This window comes from Eutrigla gurnardus (assembly GCF_963514095.1).
Source record: "Eutrigla gurnardus genome assembly, chromosome: 1".
NCBI lineage: Eukaryota > Metazoa > Chordata > Actinopteri > Perciformes > Triglidae > Eutrigla > Eutrigla gurnardus.
Window position 1 is genome coordinate 16,816,221 of NC_139915.1, and position 23,489 is coordinate 16,839,709.

The following is a 23,489-nucleotide window of genomic DNA, read 5'->3' on the forward strand; positions in this document are numbered from 1 at the left end:
CCACTCTGCCGCCACCATGTGATACATGTAGATGTGAAACTGCATGCTCATCAAGCAAACAGAACACCACTGTGCTCTGTCACATCATATGTGTGTTTGAGGAAGAGCGATGTGGATTACTCTTTTGTCTGTCACACTTGTCTGCTTTTCAGCGACCGTAGCTGGTGGTGAGTTTTTCACATTTTTAATTATTTATTTATTGGTTTATTTCAGGGACATTGCACACTAATCAACAGCCAAGCTGTAAGTGAATCAGTTAGTTAGCCAAAAAGGCTACTTTGCATCTGTAGTCCCCAGCCAGATATTCAAAAAGCAACCTTATTGTGTTTTATTTTTAAGGCTATGTGTCTTTGAGGCAAATACCATTTTACATTTAGTGTATTTGAACGTCAATGTTAAGGTGGTGGATTTGAATAAAGTCCTCTGCGGTTCAGGGACTCCTACGCAACCATTTGCACAACACTAAAACCCACAGTTTCCCTGACATGATCACATCTGCCTGGGACTTACACGTTTTACATTATTCAATCTCCTATAAATATGATGTTCTTTGGCTATTTCCTCATCTCCTCTGACAGAATACTGTACTGATGTCTTCAACAATTGTCAACGTGATGTCTCCTTGATCAGGTAACTAAAATACTCATACATGCTAAACTACTGTAGGAAGGGGCAACATCCCTGAAACAAAAGCACATCAACAACCAATTAGCATAACGTCCCGTGTTGCTGTTGAGGTCACCAGGTTGTCAAACATGAATCTGTGCTTCTCTTTCTATGGCACATGGTTTTGAAATGGCTTCATCTTACAACAACAGCATCATCAAACCGAACATTACTGTCTATAGTAATTATGTGAAACATGTCAATGTAAACTTACTCACCTAATCTCAATACTTAATTAATTAAAAGGAGCAGTGTGTCGGATTTAGGTGGATTTTTTGGCAGAAATGCAACACGTTTTGCTGTTACCTGAAAGCCACCATAGATCTCTGACACGCTTGGAAAGGGAGGGGCCACTAAATCCTGCACATTGCTCCTTTAAATCTTATGTAAATGTTTGGATTGCTGAAAGATGTGAAATGTGTGTTGGTAGGTGTTTTGAAGAGCGCATTGCAACCTGTAGACCCAAAGGTCGTTCAATGCCAAGCTTCATTCGGGCTGTGCGATCGTCTGAAGAGGTGAGGTTTATTTCTAATATCTCCCAGCTATTGTCTCAAACACTGGAGTTTTGTATGAAATGTACTACACAGGAACAAATGTTGGTTCCTCAGTGGTTCTTTGGCATGGATTGAGGAGGTTAAGCTTCGCTGCACACATAGAACCCTTTAAGCCCTTGTATGGTTCTCAACTGGTTCTGTCCTTAGTCACTAAACTACACTTAGGTGAAAAACACCTAAAGGTGGTGCTATACTGAACAATTTTACATGCATAGCACCTTAAAAGATGTGTTCATAAAGCACCAAACGGTTACCCTATTGTTGAGCTATCTCAGGTTTACTGCCCCAATGCCTGCCGAAGCACAACACGGCAAGAAGAACACAGAGGACGCAGTTCAACTCCACTCATTTATGTCTTTTTATTCAGCACAAGTGATGGTTAGGTTGACAGAAACAGACCATCACATTAGACATCAAACAAATTAAATAAATTAATCTCTAAATTATATGTCAAGACTTTCCCAAAATGTTCCCAGATTACTTAATCTCAAATCTCATGACTAAACATTGTCCTTTAAAGCGTGTTTTAAATGATCTTAAATCAAATAATCTAACTCACGAATCAATCGATAGACAGAGGGGATGGTTAATAATCACCCATCCTATTTGTTCATTTTATTAATTAATTAATTAATTATTATATTTATCAATGCTAATGGTTTTAAATCAGAACCATGCCACAATAAACTATATTTGTAAACATCTTTGAGATGCTACGCTATCCTTTAGGATATCAAACAAACAGAAACACGACGAAATGCTCCACATCGTCTGCATCGCATATGAGTAAACAAGCATTTTTACGCGCAGCCACACACACACACACACACACACACACACACACACACAAATGCACGCAGAACATTTGAGAACAGGTGAGTGTCTTTCTGATTCATGTCTCGAAAGTCAATCAATCAAAAAGATGTTAATTCCCTCAACTTCACAGAAGATAACATGACCCACATGCCCCAGAACAGTTTAAGTGCAGCGAATAGTATGGTGTGAAAATGCAGCCCAATTATCTGAACACACACACACCACACACACACACACACACACACACACACACACAGTCTTATTTTGTCATGAACATGCAGGCAGCAGTCTCTACTATCCATATCAGAACAAATTTGCGACTTTTGTCACAGTAGCCAGTAATCCTGCAGTTTGAAAGAAATGATGAATATTCCTAATTTCTGGTTTCTGTCATGAGGCATATTTGTACCTCAGTGGAAAACCATATGAAAATCCCGATTTTATCCTGCCATGACCAAGGAATAAAACATACCGGTTTTATGGCTTTCTATGAGTTTACAAAATAGCATTTTTTTTACATAGTCTATAGAACAAATTTTTGTTCAATCTGACATTATTCAAAAAGGAATAAAGCACCAAAGTCAATCTTCCCAGTTATAATTCAGATGGGTCAGCCTGTGAAATTAAAAGCAATCAAAGTAAAATTTGTTTTTAGAATATTATTTCATAATACACACACACACAAACCGCAATGCATGACTTCTTGCGGAGCAGGGCAGATCTGAATGGGTTCCTTCTACACACCCCACGCTAACGAATATAACGCATCATATGCATTCAACAAACAATAATATGATTATCTACATACCGATAGCATCTCTGTGCTCATCTGAGCATTGTTGCACACAACTTTCTTCGGCTAGTTCCCCACTGTGGCAGCAGACAAAAGAACCTGCACCTGTCCGCTCGCACCTAATCATGACAGCCTCTCTCTCTACTGCTTCGCTGTATCATTATTTCTACAAGATTATTTTACCCCGTGTCCCTTAAATACATTCACTGGAAGAAAGAAAAAGAAAAGAAAAATAATAATAATAAAAGTCTGTGATTACATACATATACATACATATTACAACTTAACACCTATTATCATGAGACAAAGCCTTTTTTTAAAGGGAATTTCTGTGAATAAATTAAGCTTTATGTTTATAGGCTGAAATGAGTCCCAGTGCTGAACACAGGGTTCACATCCCATCTTCAGCTCTCCAGAGAAGCAGAGGAGCTGGGTCTGAGGAGTGGGTGCGGTTGGTGGCCACTGTGATGGAAAGCACTTACTTCAGGGTCAGTAGAATTTGAGCCTCAGGAGATGTTTTTTCTGAGCTTTATTTTTTGGCTTCTGCTTCAAAGGAATAGTTCACCCAAAACAATATCAATTGTATGTATTCTCATCTTGGTCCCATAAAAAAGACGTCAGACGTCAAAGCTGGGTTATAAAGGTGTGAGAGGGGGTTTTACACTCACAGTCGGCTATTGTTTTCTTAAAAATGGAGCAAAGGTTGACCTCCAATTAACCAGGATTCAGGGGCATAAACCTTGACAGCGCTGGAGGGTTACAGTGGGTCTCCTGGGGTGTGGGGGGCCCACAGAGAGAGCAGGCCCTTCAACAATGTGTTGTTTCGGGTGGAGAACAAGTCAAAATACGCCTGTGTTCAAAAGGAGTACTCATATGTTCAAAGGGTGCCATTTGCTAGTTCCACAGTCGAAACAGCAAACCCATCTCCATCATGGTTTAAAAGGATTTTTTTAAAATAAAACAGTCAAACAATTATATAAACTGAATAATAACTTATTGTCTCTGTTTTTTAAATGTGCAGTGCAATGATGATTGCTGGGTAATATGTTGATCTTGTCTAATGTTAAGACTTTTTGGTCAAGTGATGAGACAATACAATATATGGTAGCAAGCTTAGGTACAAAATCTGTCATGACTGACAAGCCGAGCCAGCAGCCACGGCTTTCAAGCATGAAAGTGGAAGTAAAGACAGCAGGCAGTTAAGCCCCCTAAATTTCCTTCCTTTGGCTTTTTTTTTTTTTTTTATAAATAATCTCCAGACCACAGCGTGCTCGCTTGCTAACCAATAACTTGAACTCGGCCCGTCATAGCAGCGCGCCCTGACACCCGTGGTAAACATGCTACTGCCAATATTAATGCAATACCTTCTCTGCCACTTCTCTCTGTCCTCAGTTTAGAGGACGCAGGATAAATCAACTGGTTCTGGGGGGGTTAGTCCTGATGGTGAAGGCAGGGACCCATTCTGTGACAAACCTTCCACAACCCATCATATTAACCTTCAACTACAATGAACAGGTAGCATGACAGAGCCATCTCTGAAGGCATTGCAGTGGGAGGATGTATCAGTGTGCTTTCCTATCATTTTGAATACACTTCTAAATGTTTCAGGTGAAAAATGGGAATTGTGTGTTTTGGCAGTCAACGCTTGACGATGGAACAGGTACTCTACACATGCCAGTCTTTCTGCTCTTAAATAAAAAGATATGGTTAGATTTATACTATATTATATCTGTGTTTTTAGGTTATTGGAGCACAGACGGCTGTGAGACCAACGACACCGGAACTGAATTTGTTTGCAGCTGCAACCATATGAGCTTCTTTGCTGTGCTTGTGGTAAAATGAACACTTTCTCTCATCAGCCACATGCTTCTTTACCTGACACAGAACTCTCTGAGAAGCCTTCACTGGAAGGGCAGGCACTTTGCAACAAAAATACATGATTGAATGAAAACATGAAAACACCTTCTCCATGTAGAAAAGCCTTCAGTGTCGTTCTTTGCTCTATATTCAATAAGAAATACTCCAGTTCTGATAGAACTGATGCTACTGCAGCATCTACACTCACCTCTTTAAGAGCTGCCATTGTTGTTTGGAATAAACGGTTGCCTCCCTGTGTTGTCTCACACACACTTTCTGGTTGGCAGGACACAAATGCATTACACGAAGCCTGACTAGATGGATTTTCATTTTGATGTGATTCTCACATCTCTTATGATTGCAAGAATCCCACTGCTATGCAAATTAACATGCAACTACTGTGCAAATACATTTCCCTTTGAAGAATGGTTCAAAAACAAAGGGAGCAGAATTGTAAGGAATGGATTAAACAGTGCGTTTGAATGCTCCAATGTGAGCCAAATAATGAATTACCGATTCAGTTACCACAAAGGTCTTCTTAGTTGCTGGATAATCGCTCATTGTTTGAAGCTATCTTTTTGTCATAAAGTGTCCGTCAGGTTTCCATCCAAATAGAGCACAGATTTGAATCAAATTTCCAGAAAATCAGCAAAAGGTACTGCGAATGAATGCCCGCCAGCTCAGCCAAGCGTTTTGTTTTTTTGCAACAACAAAAAATATTTCTACTAGAGTTTCCACTCTCTATTGAAAATGCACATAAAAACAGATGGATAGAAACACAGATAGGCAAAGAGTTCTCTATAAGCCCCATTTAAATCCATATCTACAAAATATTGACTAAAAGCTTCCGAACTTAAACTACATTTGAAGTTGAATTTATATTGTATGTGTTTCTGTTCCAGAACCCCGTCCTAACAGTGGATGAACACAATGCCACGTACCTTAGCTATATCACCTACATTGGATCAGCACTCTCCATCGTCTTCACGGTCGTCAGCCTGATCATCTACATATCTCTGCAGTGAGTTTAAAATATCAAATAATATATATGTAATTGAATAGAGATGACATTAGTTCTTTTATTAAAGAGCTGAAGCAATATGTGGATGTTACTGTAATTGTGTGTTATTGCTGAATTACTTTCACTGTGCATTTATTTCTATATAGTATGACGTTCAGTTATCTTGACCAATCACTTGACCAATAGTCACATTACACATGTGGTACATCTTTGGTTGGTCAAGGTGGGTGGGTGGATGGATGGATGGTTATCAAGTTTCAGAGACTTAGATCTAATGTTAGTGTCCAGTAAGACCTCAGCAGCCATGCAGTTCACTGATGTCCATATTGTGACAGAGATGGCATGAGTTGAAAAGCTTGCAATTGTGTTCTTCTGGCTGCAAAAATAGTTGTAGGTTGCAGACTTTATCACAAGACATTGTGGGCAGGACAAGTTCCCGCTCCAAACAGGAAAGAACAGAATGATATTCATACAACTTCACCCACACAGGAACTCATTATCGTGCACACCTAATTATCTGCAAGCTCATCTGCTCTGCCAGTGTATCGATTTTGCCCACTATGTTATCATTTTGAGAAATGGTTATGGTTAGAGACGAATGCCAACTCACCAGTGGTTTCCAATGTGTTGAAAAGATCTTTAGATTCAGAATAGCTGTTTCCGATCAGGATAAGACCATGACTTAAGGTGTCACTATGCATCAGTCAAAGTGTTTGTGGGATGGTTGAACAGCCTTTGTAACCCCCTCCCCTCCCCCCGACACCTTTCTCAACTGATATGTATCTGATTTTTGGTAGTTTCGGAAACTGACAAACTCACAATTATGCCTATCTTTCAAGATCATTTTTTTCTTTGTCAACACAACAAATTCTGTCACTTTTTGTTCCTACAAACTGACTGCAACACTATGAATGTCTCCAGAAGTACAAAAGTGTCTGCATCTCTAGATGTCACGCAAACCCGTTTGTCTTGGGTATACACTACCTCTCTTTATTTGACACCAGCAAGTTAAACCTTCAGAAAATGATTAGAATTAAATTGTTACCCAGGTGTATGCTTCATGTACCCCCCCCCCCCCCCCCCCTTATACATCAGAATCCAACATATTTACTATCGAAAAGTAGGCAAATCAGGAACAACATCAAATATATATGTGCTATATGATGTGCTATATGATGTGTAGTCATTTAATAGATACCTTTTCACGCCAAGTAAGTTCCATTTTGTTTTAAAACACAAAGTCGTCTAAGTGCCTTTTGCTAAAACTACAATGCCTTTGTGTTCCGTACCGGGATGTACTCACACAAACAAGTGCCTGAAAAGTTTAAAAAAAAGCAAATTAGGACAAAGAGTGAACCAGGTAACATCAGAACTTGGGTGAAATAAGGAGTCTTTCAGGTCAGAAATGGCCAGATAGAGTACTGCATCTGTGAGAATTGACAACTGATCATGATATGTTGTTTCACTTTCAGACGCCGGCGTCCAGAGAAGGTGATCGGTGTGCATTTGCAACTAACAGGAGCGCTGTTATGCCTCCACCTCAGCTTCCTGTTGTGCTGCTTCGGGGTGTGGCAGCTGAATGAGAATGAGGAGAGCTGGGTTTGCCAGGGTCTGGGTCTCTTTTTACACTGGTCTCTGCTGGCCACCATCAGCTGGACGGCCCTGGAAGGATTCCACCTCTACCTTCTCTTGGTCCAAGTTTTTAACATCTACGTCAGGAGATACCTGCTGAAACTCAGCTTGGTCGGATGGGGTGAGTGGAGCCTGGTTTCTGTCAAATCTTTAAGGCAGGAGTGTGTGTGTGTGTGTGTGTGTGTGTGTGTGTGTGTGTGTGTGTGTGTGTGTGTGTGTGTGTGTGTGTGTGTGTGTGTGTAGTGACCTCTAGTGGTGAGGTTGCACCACTAAACATTGTAAACATGAGTTTATGGTCTCAATGTCTAGTCTTATGTCTTCTCAATTCAGCATGATGTTCATTTGTCAATTGTGGTCCATTTGGAGTCAAACAGACCAGAAAGCAGGGGATGCTTTAGGGCGGGGCTACCTTGTGATTGACAGGTCACTGTCAAGACACTTAGCTGTTAATTTGACCTTGAATTATGAAGCTAACTTTGTTAGCAACATCACACCAGAATCCAGACGGATCCAGATCCAGTAAGGTTGCTGCTCTGCCGATTGTGTTCATCACATCCACACGTTGCTCCTCCACAATCTAGATATTGCCACTTACTTCACTAGTTGTAAAGATTCCAAGATGGTGACGGCCAAAATGCCAAACTCAAGGCTTCAAAACCGTAGTCCACAAACCAATGGGTGACGTCACGGTGACTACGTCCACTTCCTATTAACATTCTCTGGTATTAAAGGCTAACACTGCCCTTTTCTCTATTTTGTGTCTTATAATCATTGTTGTTATTGTCAACACATCCCCTAAGACCAAAACCAACAATGTTTTAGTCTGTCTCTAAATACTTTCTGTGGTTCACACCCTCAAACCCATTGGTTCCTAATGGAGCTGTAACTTTAAATTTTACATTATTCAAATTGATGGAAGTAGTGTATTTGTTGCAGCCACATATGTGTTGCTTTAGTGAGTATTCAGCAGGAGCAGGATGGACGATATGTCAACTCAAAATAAACAGCATGTTCATGGTAATGATGGATGGTGCAACAGCTTTTTAATAGTGTTTGGATAGCAATCTGGCTTTGGTTACATGGTAAATTGGGATTTGTTGGGGGGAGGGCAAAGAGGGAGTCAACAGGAAACCCCAGGTTATTTTGATGATTATTTTGATGCACTTTTCTGCTGAACGCTGGCAATGAAGCTGTTAATGCCAAAGTAAAAAGCTGCAATGCAATCAGAGAACAACAGGAAGTCTCAGGCAGATATAAACACCGCGGGTTTCGAAACATTTAAAAACTGTATTGTAAATATCAGATTTTTTTAATCTTTTATTTTTCAAATTTAATTATAATGAAGAATAGAGACCATGATCGAATGAGATCACACCAGCTGCAATGCCAAATCAGACCAGAGCCGTAAATTGGGGCGACCAATAGCTTCTTCCACACTTGCTACCCCCCCAATCTACGGGGTCCTTGCTTGGCCCACACAAATCTTTGAATCTCTGTGAAACTTTGCATGTGCATGCAGACACACTGAACTGTCATCGGCACTTGTTGACGTAACTTCTGTATCTGTCTTGTCTTTACGCAGGTCTTCCAACACTGATAGCTGTGGTTTGTGGGATTTCAGGTTGTTATGGGAAATATAATCTGGAACTGAGGGATGCCAACAACCACACTTCAACAGCACATATGTAAGAAATAATAATAATACAAATATTCAACCACACTGGAGCTTTGAATTATGAGCAAATACATGCTTCATTCCTTGCAGGTTATTTGAAATTCAAAGTTGACTTGATCTAAATAGGAAAAAAACAACTTGAATTTGAGTATTGTTTTTTAATAACCTGCAGGTGCTGGATGAGCAGCCACTTCCCACAGAGGCTATTAGTCAGCTACGTCACCACTGTGGCCTTCCCATGCCTGGTGATATTGTGTAATTCCTGCATGCTGGGAGTGGTGGTGTTTAAACTCTGGGGACTGAAGGCAGGCCATGGCGGCATTGAACGCAACAGCAGCTGGAAGAAGATGAACAAAAGAAACTGGATGAAGTTATGGAAGGACTGTGCCACGGTGCTGGGCCTCAGCTGTGTGCTGGGCTTATCTTGGGGGTTAGCGACTACCACCTACGTCTCCCTCACTGGCATCTATGTATTCACCATACTAAACTCCCTGCAGGGTCAGTATTTGCTTGACCCTCATATAAAGAGTCCACTTTGCTTTATGTTTGGCTGGAAGTATTTTGACTCTTTCTTTTACTTCTTAGGTGTATTCATGTTCCTGTGGTGTTTGGCTTTGACCTGCAAGTCACGATCTGATGATGACTCCTCGGCCAGAGAGGCTTCCTCTCAGAAAGTGATGACAACAAGTTTCTGATATTCACAGCTACAGCAAATGTATTATTCATTGCCTATATTAGGTGTTTACTGGCCTTCGGGCTCTAGGCAGTTAAATGGTAACTAATCATAACTTAATCATGTCTTGCATTGAAATCAATATTGCTTAACCTTAAGTCACAAACACAGTTTTCACAAACACTTTCACTATTAAGCTATGTTCTTTTCTGCAAAATTAAGCATAATAATACATGTCATGACCAGAAAGACAACTTTGTTAAAAGCAGTGCCTTCACATTAAAACCTGAGAATTTTTTCTGGGAATATTCACTCCTAATTTGCTTTAAAAGCTTTTCACTTATTTGCTACATTTGAAAAAAAAATAAATTCAGAAGCAGTTCCCAGGTGATTACTTACATAACTGCAAATGTTTTTTGTATTACAAGTTTCCTGAAGTTGTATGTTTAAATATGCAATGATTATATTATTGAATATGAACTTGCACACATTTCCAGAAAATAAATCTGCCCATCTGAAAAAGCCAGGTTCAAATTGAATTTCATTCATTTCATTTTGTTGACACATTTGAGTCAAATGTTTTTACAGAAGGAATTTTGAATTTCTCTTTGTATCACTCCATAAACCAGAAAATACTCCCAAGGGCCATTTAAAAAATGTGTTTAGGGTTAAATATTCTATGAATTAGTCTTTGAATGATATATAAAGAAAGCCCTGTGTAAAAAAATAAAACAAGCTGCAGCAATAAATAATGAAACTAGAAAATAAGTGTGGTGTATGTAAGTGCTAAAGGAGATTTTAAACACAAAATAAACAGTGTAGGGTCTCGTAGCCTCGTAGTACCTTTTTTAGTTTAAATTCCAAGCTTGGTAATGATGTTATATGTTCCACCAGGTTGTCCACATTTAAAATAAAATACACCTTTATTAGTCCCACAGTGGGGACAATTGCAGTGTTACAGCAGCAAAGACAATAGTACAATACCAAGAAGCATCACTTTAAAAAAGCAAGACAGACCTATAATAAATAATCAAATAGTAAAATAGAAAAATATAATAAGTAAAAACATATTGCGTTGTAGCGGCTGGGCAGATATGTAAATGTGTTACTTGGTGACATCACCATGCACTTTGCAGAAGAAAAGGCAAGATTTCAATTGAGGCATTTCAAGCAGTTCAGGAGAAGGGTGTCTGTGGGACATGGACTTTACGTTTTGACAGTCTGGAGACCTTTTACATGAACAAAAATGAACAACAAGCAGAAACGCATGAGAGGTCATCTTTAAACGACAGGAAATGATTTCTGGAGAAACATGACTGATTCAATGTGTTTCACGGACACCAGAGATCCTGAGAGGGGCGGAGTTGTTTCCACCATCATTTAAACAGGGACTGAAGAATGGGAAGAGTCTGTCAGTGAAGGAGCAGCCAGTGAAGGAGTACATAATATCTGCACCATCAACATCATAAAAGGAGACCACTCCCTCTTCATAATCCACAAACACTCCCACCTTCTGAGGCCGCGATTTCAGTGACAGGAGGACATCAGGGTCAGTGAGAACTACATATTCATTCCCATTCCTCAGCTGCAGGGTCCAGTAACCAGCCTCCGGGCTTGATATGAGCTCCCCTTTCCTGTTGGCCGATGCGCTGACCACTCCTAAATCCCATTTAGTTTTACCCTCAACCTCCACCTCATAGTAGAATCTGCCAGATGAGAAGCTCTCCTTTCCCAAGACACTGACACAATATGAAAATCTCTCCGGATTGTCGGGGAGGTTGCTTGATATAGCCACATCACTGTGATTTACTTGTTTCCCATCGTCAGACAGAATGAGTTTAGGATGTGCTGTGTCAGGATCTAGAGCCACGCCCACTGCGTACCGCTGCACCCTCTTCATCTCCACTTTGAGCAGCGTCTCCATCACTTTGCAGAGTGTCTCCTTAAGTTGAGCCACAGCTCTTGCCGCAGTCCCCTGGTACGCCGGCTGACTGAGGCTGACGTTAGTCCAGTCCTTAGCGGGCAAAGAGGCTTTCAGAGATGAGAAGCTTTGGAGGAGGAGAAGGTGATCTTGAGAGCGTGAGAGCTGCTTCACCTCAGCGTTTCTCCTCATCAGCTCCTTGATCTCCTGATCCAGCTCTTTGATGAAGTCCCCAGCTTGTTTGGCTGTGGCTTTCTGCTTTTTAGTGATCTGTCCAATGAGCTCAGTCAGACCCGCCTCAGCAAACTGTGTCAGAGCAGTGAAAACCTGAATGCCATCTGCTGCTTCTTTGTCCGCGGCTTCCTTGCTGAGCCTCGCTGACCGTCTGAACTCCTCCATCTTCAGCCGTCTCACCTGGATCATCTGCTGAAATTCCGTCTCTGTCTTCCCCAGCTCAGCCTTCTTTCCTTCACATTCTTCTTTCAAAGGGGCAAAGTCATGTGACGCATGGTCCGACTCCGTGCAGACCTGACACACGCACACCTGGTCAGTCTTGCAGAACAGCTCTATGAGTTCACCGTGCTTTGTACACATCCGGTTTTCTATGTTGTCCTGAGGCTCAATGAGCTTGTGTCTCTTCAGGCCCGACACCGTCTGATGTCGCTCCAGGTGAGCGCCACAGTATGACGCCAGACACACCAGGCAGGACTTCAGGGCCTTCTGTTTAATCCCGCTGCAGACGTCGCAGGGAACCTCTCCCAGTTGGACTTCCTCAGAGGCTTTCTTTGTTGCTGCCTGTGTAAACTGAGCTGCCATCTCAGATATAAAAGTGTTGACATGCAGCTCAGGTCTTGTGTCAAAAATCTTTTTACACATGGCGCACTGCCATTTTCTGTTGATTCTCCAGTTTTCAGCGATGCAGCCTTTGCAGAAGTTGTGTCCACACGGTATGGTGACAGGAGAGGTGAACACATCCAGACAGATGGAGCACAGAAAGTGCTCTTCAGACAGCAGGCAGGCTGCAGCCGACATGCTAAACACACTAAGATAGAGGTGGGAAATAATAATTATGAGATTATTAGCTGAATCATGTCTTTCAGACATGTTCATTTGCCAGAGCAAATATTCCATCTAAATATATTTAAAGTTTTTTTTTTTTATATTTTGTCAAATGTGTACTCACCTGTGTATGTTGGACTTGAAGACTTGAAGAATTAAATGATTGTTTAATGCCAGAAAAAGCAATTTTCTGTTTTTCTTTAACTGAAATTGCATTTGCTTGGGATCAGACCGGATCCTTCCTCCATGTAGAATGTGAACACTGTGAAATGCCCCCCTAATTATACAGGTTGGATGTGACTCTTTTCAGGGTGGCTCCACCTCTTGGTGCACTTATACTGGTTATGCAACGACTCCCTGAGCAAGCAGCCCATCTGTCCTTCGAGTGACCGGTCCTAAAGGCACTGCAGCATGTACCAGCATGATCACAAAGCTGCTCAACAAGACCAACCGCATGTGTGCATACACTCATCATGATGTTGTTCTGCTGAAAGATGTCGCTACAGATAACCCAGGAATTTCTGTCTAAAATGGTTACATATTTATTTCATCACATTTTCCAGTATCACCAGTTCTCTGATAGATTCAGAACAATGAGTACACCAGTATACACGTACAAAAAATGTGAAAAGTATCATAAATTACAAAAGAACCATCAAATTTATTTTATTATCATTATTATTAGTTATTTATTATCCCCCACACACTAAGGTTGCATTATATTCCATTACTCTTAAAGGCTGCTGGCAAATGAAAGGAGAGCTGCTCTGTGGGCTGCACTTCCTTGAAGGCAGCTACTGTAAAAGACAAATGATGTGAGATAGAATAAAAAAAACACACAACTGGATAACAAAGATACAATTTCAAAAGCCTTTCCCCTCCAATCTATTTCAATATTCCATGTATTCTTTGTTTTAAAGACACAATACTGAAATAAAAGTATTAATTGCAGCATGTAATAAAACATTTAGCATTTGAATACTATCAGTAAAGTATTACGTTTATACGGGTATACACAATTAAAGCACAAAATTTCGGCCTATTGGTTTTAATTAACCCATTAATATCAAGATGGCACATCTGTGAAGTATAATCATAATATTTATATCATTCTTAATAACAGTTCTTCATTGTTATTATTATAACTACTACTATTATTATTATAATTATAATTATGACTTTTATTATTATTATTATTATTATTATTATTATTATTATTAGTAATAGTAGTAGTATGTTAAGCGTGTTGGTTTATTTGAGATTTGTTAAGACTATGGAGCTAGAACAGTCTCATAATTCATAAATGCACACAGAAATTCATAAATGCACAAAAAAGATTTACAAATGTATTTGGGGATTTGTATATACATGTGACTCAAAACACAAATACATTTTCAATGCACACACAAATATGTTTCATTTCATATGTAAGTAAAAAATATTCACATATAAAAAACAAGATTCATAAACATATTTCCAATGCACACACAAATCTAAAAAAAAATCACAAATACATGAATGTTAAAGTATTTGCAATCTTCATCAAATACGCATTTGGGGCTTGTTACATTCATATATGAACTGTTGGACCTGTATTTACAAAGTGCTTTTAATTTGTAAACCTCCCTGCATTTGTGTGTGAAACTTTTGAGACTCCCCTGACGTGACTCTGATCCACAAATGCGTTTTTTCTAAGAGGAGGTTGTCTGTAGCCAATCAGATGTCTCCCTCCTTTACAGCCAATCACGTGAGTGTCTCCCCCAAAAGTCTAAAACACAACTCCGCCCGCACCGGTTCATCTTCCCCAGAATGAGGGAATAAATTACTTCCATAAAATGCTTCTTTATAAAAGAAAAATCGATATTTATATAACTGTACACCTAATCTATACAGCATAAAGACAGGGAGCACAGGAAGAAGGGACATTATCTCCAGAAATAAGGTCGATTCTGGCTCTAGCACCCATATCCCTCCAACGCAACGCACTCACGTGATTGGCTGTAAAAGAGGGAGACATCTGATTGGCTACAGACAACCTCCTCTTAGAAAAAACGCATTTGTGGATCAGAGTCACGTCAGGGGAGTCTCAAAAGTTTCACACACAAATGCAGGGAGGTTTTTTCTAAGAGTTGTCTGTAGCCAATCAGATGTCTCCCTCTTTTACAGCCAATCACGTGAGTGCGTTGCGTTGGAGGGATATGGGTGCTAGAGCCAGAATCGACCTTATTTCTGGAGATAATGTCCCTTCTTCCTGTGCTCCCTGTCTTTATGCTGTATAGATTAGGTGTACAGTTATATAAATATCGATTTTTCTTTTATAAAGAAGCATTTTATGGAAGTAATTTATTCCCTCATTCTGGGGAAGATGAACCGGTGCGGGCGGAGTTGTGTTTTAGACTTTTGGGGGAGACACTCACGTGATTGGCTGTAAAGGAGGGAGACATCTGATTGGCTACAGACAACCTCCTCTTAGAAAAAACGCATTTGTGGATCAGAGTCACGTCAGGGGAGTCTCAAAAGTTTCACACACAAATGCAGGGAGGTTTACAAATTAAAAGCACTTTGTAAATACAGGTCCAACAGTTCATATATGAATGTAACAAGCCGCAAATGCGTATTTGATGAAGATTGCAAATACTTTAACATTCATGTATTTGTGATTTTTTTTTAGATTTGTGTGTGCATTGGAAATATGTTTATGAATCTTGTTTTTTATATGTGAATATTTTTTACTTACATATGAAATGAAACATATTTGTGTGTGCATTGAAAATGTATTTGTGTTTTGAGTCACATGTATATACAAATCCCCAAATACATTTGTAAATCTTTTTTGTGCATTTATGAATTTCTGTGTGCATTTATGAATTATGAGACTGTTCTAGCTCCATATAAGACAGACTAAAGAGAAGACAGACTACGACGTACTGTTAACTATTTATTCAGAATTGTATTATTAAGTAATATTAAGATATCAAGAATTTTTTCTGTTTGAAAAATCGCAGGCATCAAAGCTGACAAGCAACTAGGATGTTAACTGCAACCAATCGCCCAGAAAAAGATGCACGATTTCTTGCAGCAAAACACATTTCTTCTTCATCAAAAAAGGTGGGGAGGAACTGTGGTTTAGGATTACGCCCTCCTTTCGTTGGTGCACGAGCTGGTCGCAGCTCCATGGCAACACAACCTTGTTTCCTGGAATCGACACCCTGTAGAAAAAAAGTCTGCCTATCCCTGCTCATCTTCTCATGCACATCTGCTCTTTGTTTTAAGTTTATCATCTGACTCCCTCAACTCTGAGTAAACCAGTGTTATCTCTTGACCTTCCTCTCTTCAGTGAATGTGGCTTCTGTGTGCTCTCACATATCCTGACTTCTTAATTTGTCTACAGGATAGGTGCAAGCATGATGATTCCTACCATCAACAAATGTTCGATCTTCCAGAGCACACCCCTTGCCACCCTCTGCATGATGCTGTTCAGGCAATAATCTCTCCTCCTCCGCAATCTCCACAGCACCTTCTTCTGTCTGCCATTGTAACCCCACCACCTCTGGCACAGACAGTTGAAGCTGTGACACAGCAAGAGGTCTCCTTCAAATCACTGATCGCGCTTCCAGACTAAGAACGGCCAGCTACCAGCCGCCAGAGGGCAAAGCCTCCTTCATATGATCTGACCAGTGATGACCATTTTTCTTTCAAAAACAAGGGGAAGAAGCCTACAGCAAAGAAAACACTCAAGCAATCCACAACCAGTCAAGTACGTCAAGTCAACCAGGATCCTTGTAATATCCGCCAGCGTTCTTATGGAGACCCAAATGATCCAAAGTCGACAGAGGAGTGGGTTTCTTGTGCAGTCTGTTCCCATTGGTTTCATGAAAGCTGTGCAGAGGTGATTGATTGACGACGACAATGCCTTTTGTACAGGTTGCCTGTTCCCAGAAATGTAGCGACTCTTCTGCGGGCCATTTGTTATCTGCTGTTTGTTTCATTGTAATTGGCCTATGCAACATTTGTATACATTTACCTTTAAATATATGTGGAGGGAATTTACTAAATCTATAATTTCTATAACTTAAACCGACAACGCCACCTGGGGGTTTCACCCCAGGACCTTTAAAGTGAAATTTAAGTATAATCAGTAAAACAAAAAGGACACACAGGTACGTAACTCAAAATGGCAGGAGACGTGGTTCAATAAATTATAACAATCAACTTTATTTTCACAACCAATATTGCAAGTTTAAAAGTCTAAAGGGCAATGGGGGAATAAAGGGTTCCTGTACGATGAGAAGACACAGCAGGGAGGGGTAGGAGGGGAAGGAAATCCTTCAAGTCAAAGAGCACCCCATTCACACGTGAAACAACTCGGACTATAATGTGTAGAGAAAACAAACCAAAAGGTGTCACACAGCACGCAGAGGGAAACCATCACCCAGGGGCACCACCTCCACCGCTGGCTCTCAGCTGCTAGGAACAGGAAACAAAAAGAGGACAATTAATAAGGGAACAACCATAAACAATAAACACAATCAAATAAACAAATAATATTATAACAGTTATCAAGAAAAACCAAGAAAAACAATCAACAGAAATTCTAAATCTGATGGTTCACCTGGGCCCCATCAGAATCCCCTGAATTTCACACACTCACATACACAACTCACACAACCCTACCTTTTAACATAGATTTACAGTGTCCCACATTAGACAAATGACTGTCCCACATTAGGAAGCGGCACATTTTCTTAGGCAGTTTGGCACTAAGAGCACTGATGGCACTGGCTGTATGAATGTGTTATCTGCATTTTCTCTTTTGATTTGATTAGGACACCCTGAGGGTTTCAAAGGGTATTGGATGTGGATGTATGTGTTGCCTTCACATCGTAATATTCTACAGAAGTCGGAAAGGCAAAACATTTCCCACATCGGGCAATCCACCCGAGTAGTAGTAGTAATAATAAGATGTGCTGTGATCACATGCTGTTACGTTGGTGATACCCGGAAATAAAGGCGGAGCTCTAGTTTCCCTCCTCCCTCCAGACGAACCAGACAAACTCAGACAGAGGAGCAACATGGATCCGAACACGACGATCCTGCGAGTCAAGAGGAAGAGGGGGACCGACCCCGCGGACGCGTTGTTGCTGGCGTGTAAACGTATCCGGCCGGAGACGTCCCAGAGCCCTGGCGAAGCGGTGCCGGAGCCCAATGAGGCCGAGGTGGAAAACTCAGTCTTCAAACTCGTGGCGACCGTAGCGACACAGGTGAGAGGCCCGCTGCTACCGACACGCTGCTAGCTAGCGAGGCGCTGCCGCTAACGCCGACACACAGGCGGCGTCGAAGGCAGAGAAACACGTTTGCGTGTCTGTAGAAACGTAACGATTTAGTAGATTTTACTGGCTCTTAGCGGACTACATTTAACGACCCAACGCTAAATTATAGCGATGTTAAGTCGCTGGAAAACAACGCGCCTCCTATGCTAACTGCTATTTGTTGTTAGCATGACAATGTTAACGTCACTCAGTTTAGACTGTTTGCAAACGTAGCCGGAACTACGTCAGCCCTCGAAATGCACAAAGGTTAGCCTCTGCCGTCATTCCCTCAGTTTGATGTTGAGTTGTGACGTATTTGCAGGCCTCGAAAATGATATGACTTCATCCTTGAAAGCTTTTGTCCGAGTTAAATACCCAAACTCCCCACTAGTCAGTCAGAAGTAAAGACGCCTCTTGGATGAGGGGAGAACGGTCTTCAGAAACCGAAAGCAGGTCCAGCTTCCTCCGATATAGCTGTCAAAGACCACCAAGACCTGGATGACCCTTCATGACTTCATTAAAATGAAAGCGGTCTTACTTTCACATACAGATGTGTTGAGATCACATGCTAACTGGGGAGTTTTTGTTTACTGCCACATTTTCAGAGAGAGAATTGTTTACAGTGACGCATCACTGTAAACATGCTTTCAAATTGGGTTTGAAAAGAATGGGGGGCTATTGGCGGAGAGGTTTTGAAGGCTCCTCTACTGCTTTAGTTCTAGGTGTTAGGCAGTACAGCCAGATGTCCACTGGTTTCCATGAAAGAGCCCCTATAACCCCTGCCCTGTATCATCCCATCACCAGGATGCTCCAGTTCAGACTCGGGTACGACAGGCGTTGGCTCGGCCCCGCGCGGCCCATGCTCTGCGCCCCTCTGCTGCTAGTTCACAGCGAGTTATTGGGGACCTACGGAGCACAAAGTGGAGCACTCGAAGGGAGGAACGCTACAGAATACTCTCCAGCCACCGTACAGGACTGTCAAGCCCAGCTGAGCAGCAAACCCCCCAGACAGAAGCTTCTGAGAGCCAAGAGGAAACTGGGAAAGAGCAGGACAAATGTTTGGGTCTGGGTGCGATCCAGGTGGTTGATCTTCTACATGAGGATGTAGAGAACAATGACAAATCGTCTGGCAAGGTGAGTTGAGCCGAGGGGCCATTGTAGGTTAAAAAATAATAAAACGGAGGAAGGGGGGTGGGGGGTAATATTCAGAGAAAAAAGTAACACATTTTCGTGAAATTGTCGTATTTATTATTTATTAGTGTCGTGCTCAGGGCTGGAATTTCGTCATTTTAGGGGCAAGGTCATTTGGCCTTCACTTTAATGTTTTTTCAGTTTTTCACTAAGGCCACATGACAGGGCATGAAGGCCATTGAGTAAAATGAGATGGTTTTACCTTGCAGATTAATTCCATAACATCCTAATTCATAACAAAACATGAATTATGTATTTAAATTACCCATATCAAGTTAATGTTACAGTGGATTTTTTTTAAATAACATCTTCCAAAGGACTTACTACTTGAAAGCAATAAAACATTCTGTATGAAATTTATTCTGTATGAATAAACTGAACAATATAGACCAATACACACAGACATCATACACCACAAGTGAGGGTTTTTTCTCTCGAAAATATGATTTTATAATCTCACACATTTTTTCACTTTTTTTTTTAAATTTGCGACTCGGTATAATCTCAGTATTGAAAGTACCATGAGTAACTGGAGTACCAAAATCAGTATCACACACACCAACTCTCTGTGTTCATATTATCTGCCACAAGACCATGCTTGTATACCTCGCCCTCCCTCGTTGTGGTCAAAAATCAATAGGAGAGCTGCATGTCTAATGAACAACAACATTCTTTTTTTTTTAACTTGTGATAACAAAGCCTTTCAACAGGATCAATAGTAAATATTGAGTAACTTATTAACTGTTGACATACTGTTTGAAAACAAAGAATAGATAGCGTGTTTGTGATGCACAAGTTCTCTCAGCGTTTTAGCTCCTTAGTCTGTCTACTGCCTTTGTTGACCTGTTGTAGTTTCAGGCATTATTCTACATTGCTAACATGGAGCGCCTCAGAGTTGATTTGTTCTACCGCTCTGGTTTTGTGTAGACCCTGTCCTCGGACCCAGAGATCATCCTGTGTAACAGCGCCAAGATGCTCCGGGAGCGTCTGAGCATAAGTGGAGAGAGACTGGGTGAGGAGCACCGGGAGCAGGACGACGACTACGTCTACGACCTTTACTACCAGGAAACGGTCACGCCAGGGTGGATCCAGGACATCCTGTCCATCAGGGCCTATGCCGATGAGGGAGAACTGGTGTGTGTGGATGGATGGACGGACAGATGAATGAGTGCTGGAATCGGAGTGAGTGAATGAAGACATGGGTGAAGTAGAGTGTAGACACGGGGAAAGCCTCAAACCTCTAAAGTGCTAACTGCAAGTGTAATAGTTATGTGGATGTATCAGCGAGTGTCAGCTGACTTGCAGCTGGTCCTGACTAATTGACTAGTCTTTGACTGTACATTAAGCCCCCCATTCATGCTTTATTAACTCAAAGCAGTGGCCCGGGATTAAACACTACTTTAGGCTAGTCATATAACATGTTGCTGTTCTGGTGTTCTGATGTGGTAGATGAAAAATTGCTTCTACCTCAATAATATTCCCCAGGTCTGTAGAAAGTAGCATTCAAACCTGTGTATGACATTTTTTACCCGTTTAATACTTTGGCTAAAAACGTTTCAAACAAGAAACATATTTAGTTATTAATATTATTGTTATTATTATTATAACAAATTATTTCTCTGAGGACAATAAAACCAATAATTATAACCAAAAATGAGGCTTTCAGATAAATGGCTTGTGATTTGTCCCAGGTACCTGACCTTGTGGTTCATGAAGAGGAGGTTTATGAAGATGAGGATGATGAAAATGAGGAAGGCAACTGGAGGAATGATTACCCTGATGAGGGGAGTGATGCAGACAGTGACAGAGAGGAGCGCTATGGTGGTAAGTATTATGTATTTTGGGTGCCAATTTACGCATAAAGTTGTGGTCTACATTCTGAAAATCAGATTGGCCATCGGGTCAGTTCCCGTCATGGACGTATTAAAACAGGTGAAGGTACAGCCCTCCGCTGCAACACTGCCGTCTAACGCATCGGCAGACAGCGTTTAAACCAGACTGGGCCAGTTTAATACTGTCAATTAGAGAGGGGGATGCGAACGGCCCCTCCCAAGTTAAACTGCTCCACCTTTTGTTCAATCTGATTGGCTCAGCCTGACCCCTCGACTGGGTCACTGACTTCCCTCTGAAGTTACACAGAGAAAACAAAATAATGTTGAAACGAGATGAGAAAGAAAAGGGCGGCACGGATAATTTAAGTAGCTGACAAAAAAACCTTGTGCAAATTAACAATGCACTCTCAGATCAATATTTAGGCTATCATGAGAATATGCCACTATGCGATATACACTGTGCAAAAGCTTGTTTTGATTCTGTAGTCAGTTGTATAACTACTATTCCAAAGGCATTATAAAAGTGTCAGTATAACAATGATAGGCCTATTTAATTCTCATTTTCATATTGAGCCAAATGGAGCATGTAGACAGTTGTGCTCTGTGATCGACCTGTCAGACACGTCGAGACACATCTCTGCATCCTGCAAGGCTTGAAATCATTATTAATGATTCATGGAGATTTCCGTGTGTATGTGTACGTGTGTGCGCTGACTCCTGCCTCGTGTATGCAGGTTACTGGGAGGAGGAGCATTCGTACAGCCGGAGGAGCTGGGACCACTACCAGAGGGATGTGCTGCAGGAGCTGGGCCGCCACGGTGAAGATGACAAAGAGGACGATGAGGATGGAGACAAATACAATTCGGATTAATCTGTCCCTTAACCCCCCGAAGTCGGTGGATCTTCCCAATGCCCTCTCCACAAACACCATTGTCGTAGACCTTTGTAGGTGAGAGTGGAGGGAAACGGTTCCTCGAGTGGCACATGATAGAAATCTGAAGAAATCCCATCTTAAAGTGTAGCAATTAATGTGTAGCACTCATCAGATCTAACGGAAGTTTTCCAAACTAAATTGACCGAGAGCATCCTGTCCTGAAGAGGATACTCTCCATTTGTATAATGGTCACCTTGAATTTGTTTTTCTTGTGTGCCTCCACAGTCAACAGAGCATCAGAAATGTAAAAGTCCCCCCTGTTTACTTCACTTTATCAAGACTTCTGAATGATTTTTGGTTCTTGGTTCACTTTGAAGGCATGCAAGAAAGGTTTTCAAGAATTCAAGGCAACAATGCGCTTGATTGATGTGGGTGAAGTACTCCCTTTTAAGTTAAGTTTGTGCAAATGTATTAAAATGTTGCAGCTTGTGAAGCACTAATGGTTGAGAGTTGCACACATCCATACATCAGTAAACATCGTTGGGGTTAGATCCATCCTTGTCTCTACTACATAGCTGGTGAATGAGTGACTGTTATTTTTTTTACTGTGGTGGAGTGATTTTGTGTGTGGGTGTTTGTACAATGTGGATATGTGTTAAAAAATGTTGCACATTAGTGCGATATGCCTTGTATGCTTTGTGCTGTTGACACTTCTGTTAGTGAGAGGTCTTGGGCCGTGTGTGGTTGCAATTAAGGCTGCATTTTGTGCATGGTAGTGTGTGTGTGTGTGTGTGTGTGGGTTGGTATAATTGTGTGTGTTAGATTTTTGGCATAATGTGAAAGTGTGATGCTTAAGATTTGTTGTGGGTGTGCGAGTTTGGTTAAGAATTTGTGAAGATCGCGTTGGTTCTCTTGAATGCTCGATGAAGTTAACTTTTTGTAAATATGTAGATGTGTATAAAAAGAAAGCTTTCAAAATAAAGTTTAAACATCTCAGTGTCAGTTTGTCCTTCATCATACAACACAACCCGTTGAGTTAAGGAAACCTACTTAAAAATTGATGGTTGAACGTGAAATGTCAGTGTGTCCAGTGACTCCCAACTGAAGATGAGGGTCTGTGAAACTACATTCTGAAGGTGTTGTACTCTTTACTCCACTACGTTGATTTGACATAAATTATACATTAATACAAAACCAATAAATGATGTCACCTAGTTATAGGTTAAACTACCCAGCAGTTTATATAGACCCATTTACCAGCTATTATTAAAGTGACAATAATTTACACCCATCAGCTATAACATTGTGACAACCTGCCAAATATTGTGTAGGTCCCACTTGTGCTGCCAAAACAACCCTGACCCGTCAAGGCACGGCCTCTAGTAGACCTGAAGGTCTGCTGTGGTATGTGGCACCAAGAGGTTAGCAGCAGATCCTTTTAAGTCCTGTAAGTTGTGAGGTGGGGCCTCGGATCGGACTCGTTTGTCCAGCACATCCCACAGATGCTCGATAGGATTGAGATCTGGAGAATTTGGAGCCTTTAACTCGAACCATTTTTGCTTTGTGGCACTTTATCCTGCTGACAGAGGCCACTGCCATCAGTGAATTCTGTCTCC

General features: G+C 41.1%; 3 protein-coding genes across 3 annotated transcripts; 2 read left to right on the forward strand and 1 right to left on the reverse strand.

The window, feature by feature from the left end:
* Positions 1-26: 26 nt before the first annotated feature.
* Positions 27-10,367, forward strand: adgrg3 (adhesion G protein-coupled receptor G3). Its single transcript, XM_084007176.1, has 12 exons — positions 27-167; positions 579-630; positions 1,097-1,181; positions 3,189-3,317; positions 4,222-4,344; positions 4,438-4,489; positions 4,571-4,662; positions 5,589-5,707; positions 7,180-7,460; positions 8,922-9,024; positions 9,187-9,512; positions 9,600-10,367. The coding sequence occupies exons 1-12, from the start codon at positions 110-112 to the stop codon at positions 9,707-9,709; spliced, it is 1,530 nt and encodes a 509-aa protein (XP_083863302.1). The 5' UTR covers positions 27-109; the 3' UTR covers positions 9,710-10,367.
* Positions 10,368-10,628: 261 nt separating this feature from the next.
* LOC311011911 (E3 ubiquitin-protein ligase TRIM39-like) lies at positions 10,629-12,907 on the reverse strand. The gene is made up of 2 exons (XM_084007103.1): positions 12,792-12,907; positions 10,629-12,650 (listed from the first exon to the last, which is right to left on the reverse strand). Exons 1-2 carry the CDS (start codon positions 12,881-12,883, stop codon positions 11,009-11,011), a joined length of 1,734 nt encoding a protein of 577 aa, XP_083863229.1. The 5' UTR covers positions 12,884-12,907; the 3' UTR covers positions 10,629-11,008.
* A 4,793-nt stretch (positions 12,908-17,700) lies between these two features.
* On the forward strand, positions 17,701-22,872 carry slc7a6os (solute carrier family 7 member 6 opposite strand). Its single transcript, XM_084007312.1, has 5 exons — positions 17,701-17,928; positions 18,781-19,110; positions 20,095-20,301; positions 20,859-20,991; positions 21,734-22,872. The coding sequence occupies exons 1-5, from the start codon at positions 17,740-17,742 to the stop codon at positions 21,868-21,870; spliced, it is 996 nt and encodes a 331-aa protein (XP_083863438.1). The 5' UTR covers positions 17,701-17,739; the 3' UTR covers positions 21,871-22,872.
* The last annotated feature ends 617 nt before the right edge of the window (positions 22,873-23,489 follow it).

What these genes read in the sequence shown, in the direction of transcription:
- LOC311011911 (XM_084007103.1), bottom strand. Translation starts at nt 12,883, where the DNA reads ATGCAATTTCAGTTAAAGAAAAACAGAAAATTGCTTTTTCTGGCATTA. An exon ending in TTCAAGTCCAACATACACAG is followed by an intron (nt 12,651 to 12,791) that starts GTGAGTACACAT and finishes CCTCTATCTTAG; the next exon opens with TGTGTTTAGCATGTCGGCTG.
- adgrg3 (XM_084007176.1), top strand. Translation starts at nt 110, where the DNA reads ATGTGGATTACTCTTTTGTCTGTCACACTTGTCTGCTTTTCAGCGACC. An exon ending in TTCAGCGACCGTAGCTGGTG is followed by an intron (nt 168 to 578) that starts GTGAGTTTTTCA and finishes CTCCTCTGACAG; the next exon opens with AATACTGTACTGATGTCTTC. An exon ending in CATACTAAACTCCCTGCAGG is followed by an intron (nt 9,513 to 9,599) that starts GTCAGTATTTGC and finishes TTTACTTCTTAG; the next exon opens with GTGTATTCATGTTCCTGTGG.
- slc7a6os (XM_084007312.1), top strand. Translation starts at nt 17,740, where the DNA reads ATGGATCCGAACACGACGATCCTGCGAGTCAAGAGGAAGAGGGGGACC. An exon ending in ATGCCGATGAGGGAGAACTG is followed by an intron (nt 20,302 to 20,858) that starts GTGTGTGTGGAT and finishes GATTTGTCCCAG; the next exon opens with GTACCTGACCTTGTGGTTCA. An exon ending in CAGAGAGGAGCGCTATGGTG is followed by an intron (nt 20,992 to 21,733) that starts GTAAGTATTATG and finishes TCGTGTATGCAG; the next exon opens with GTTACTGGGAGGAGGAGCAT.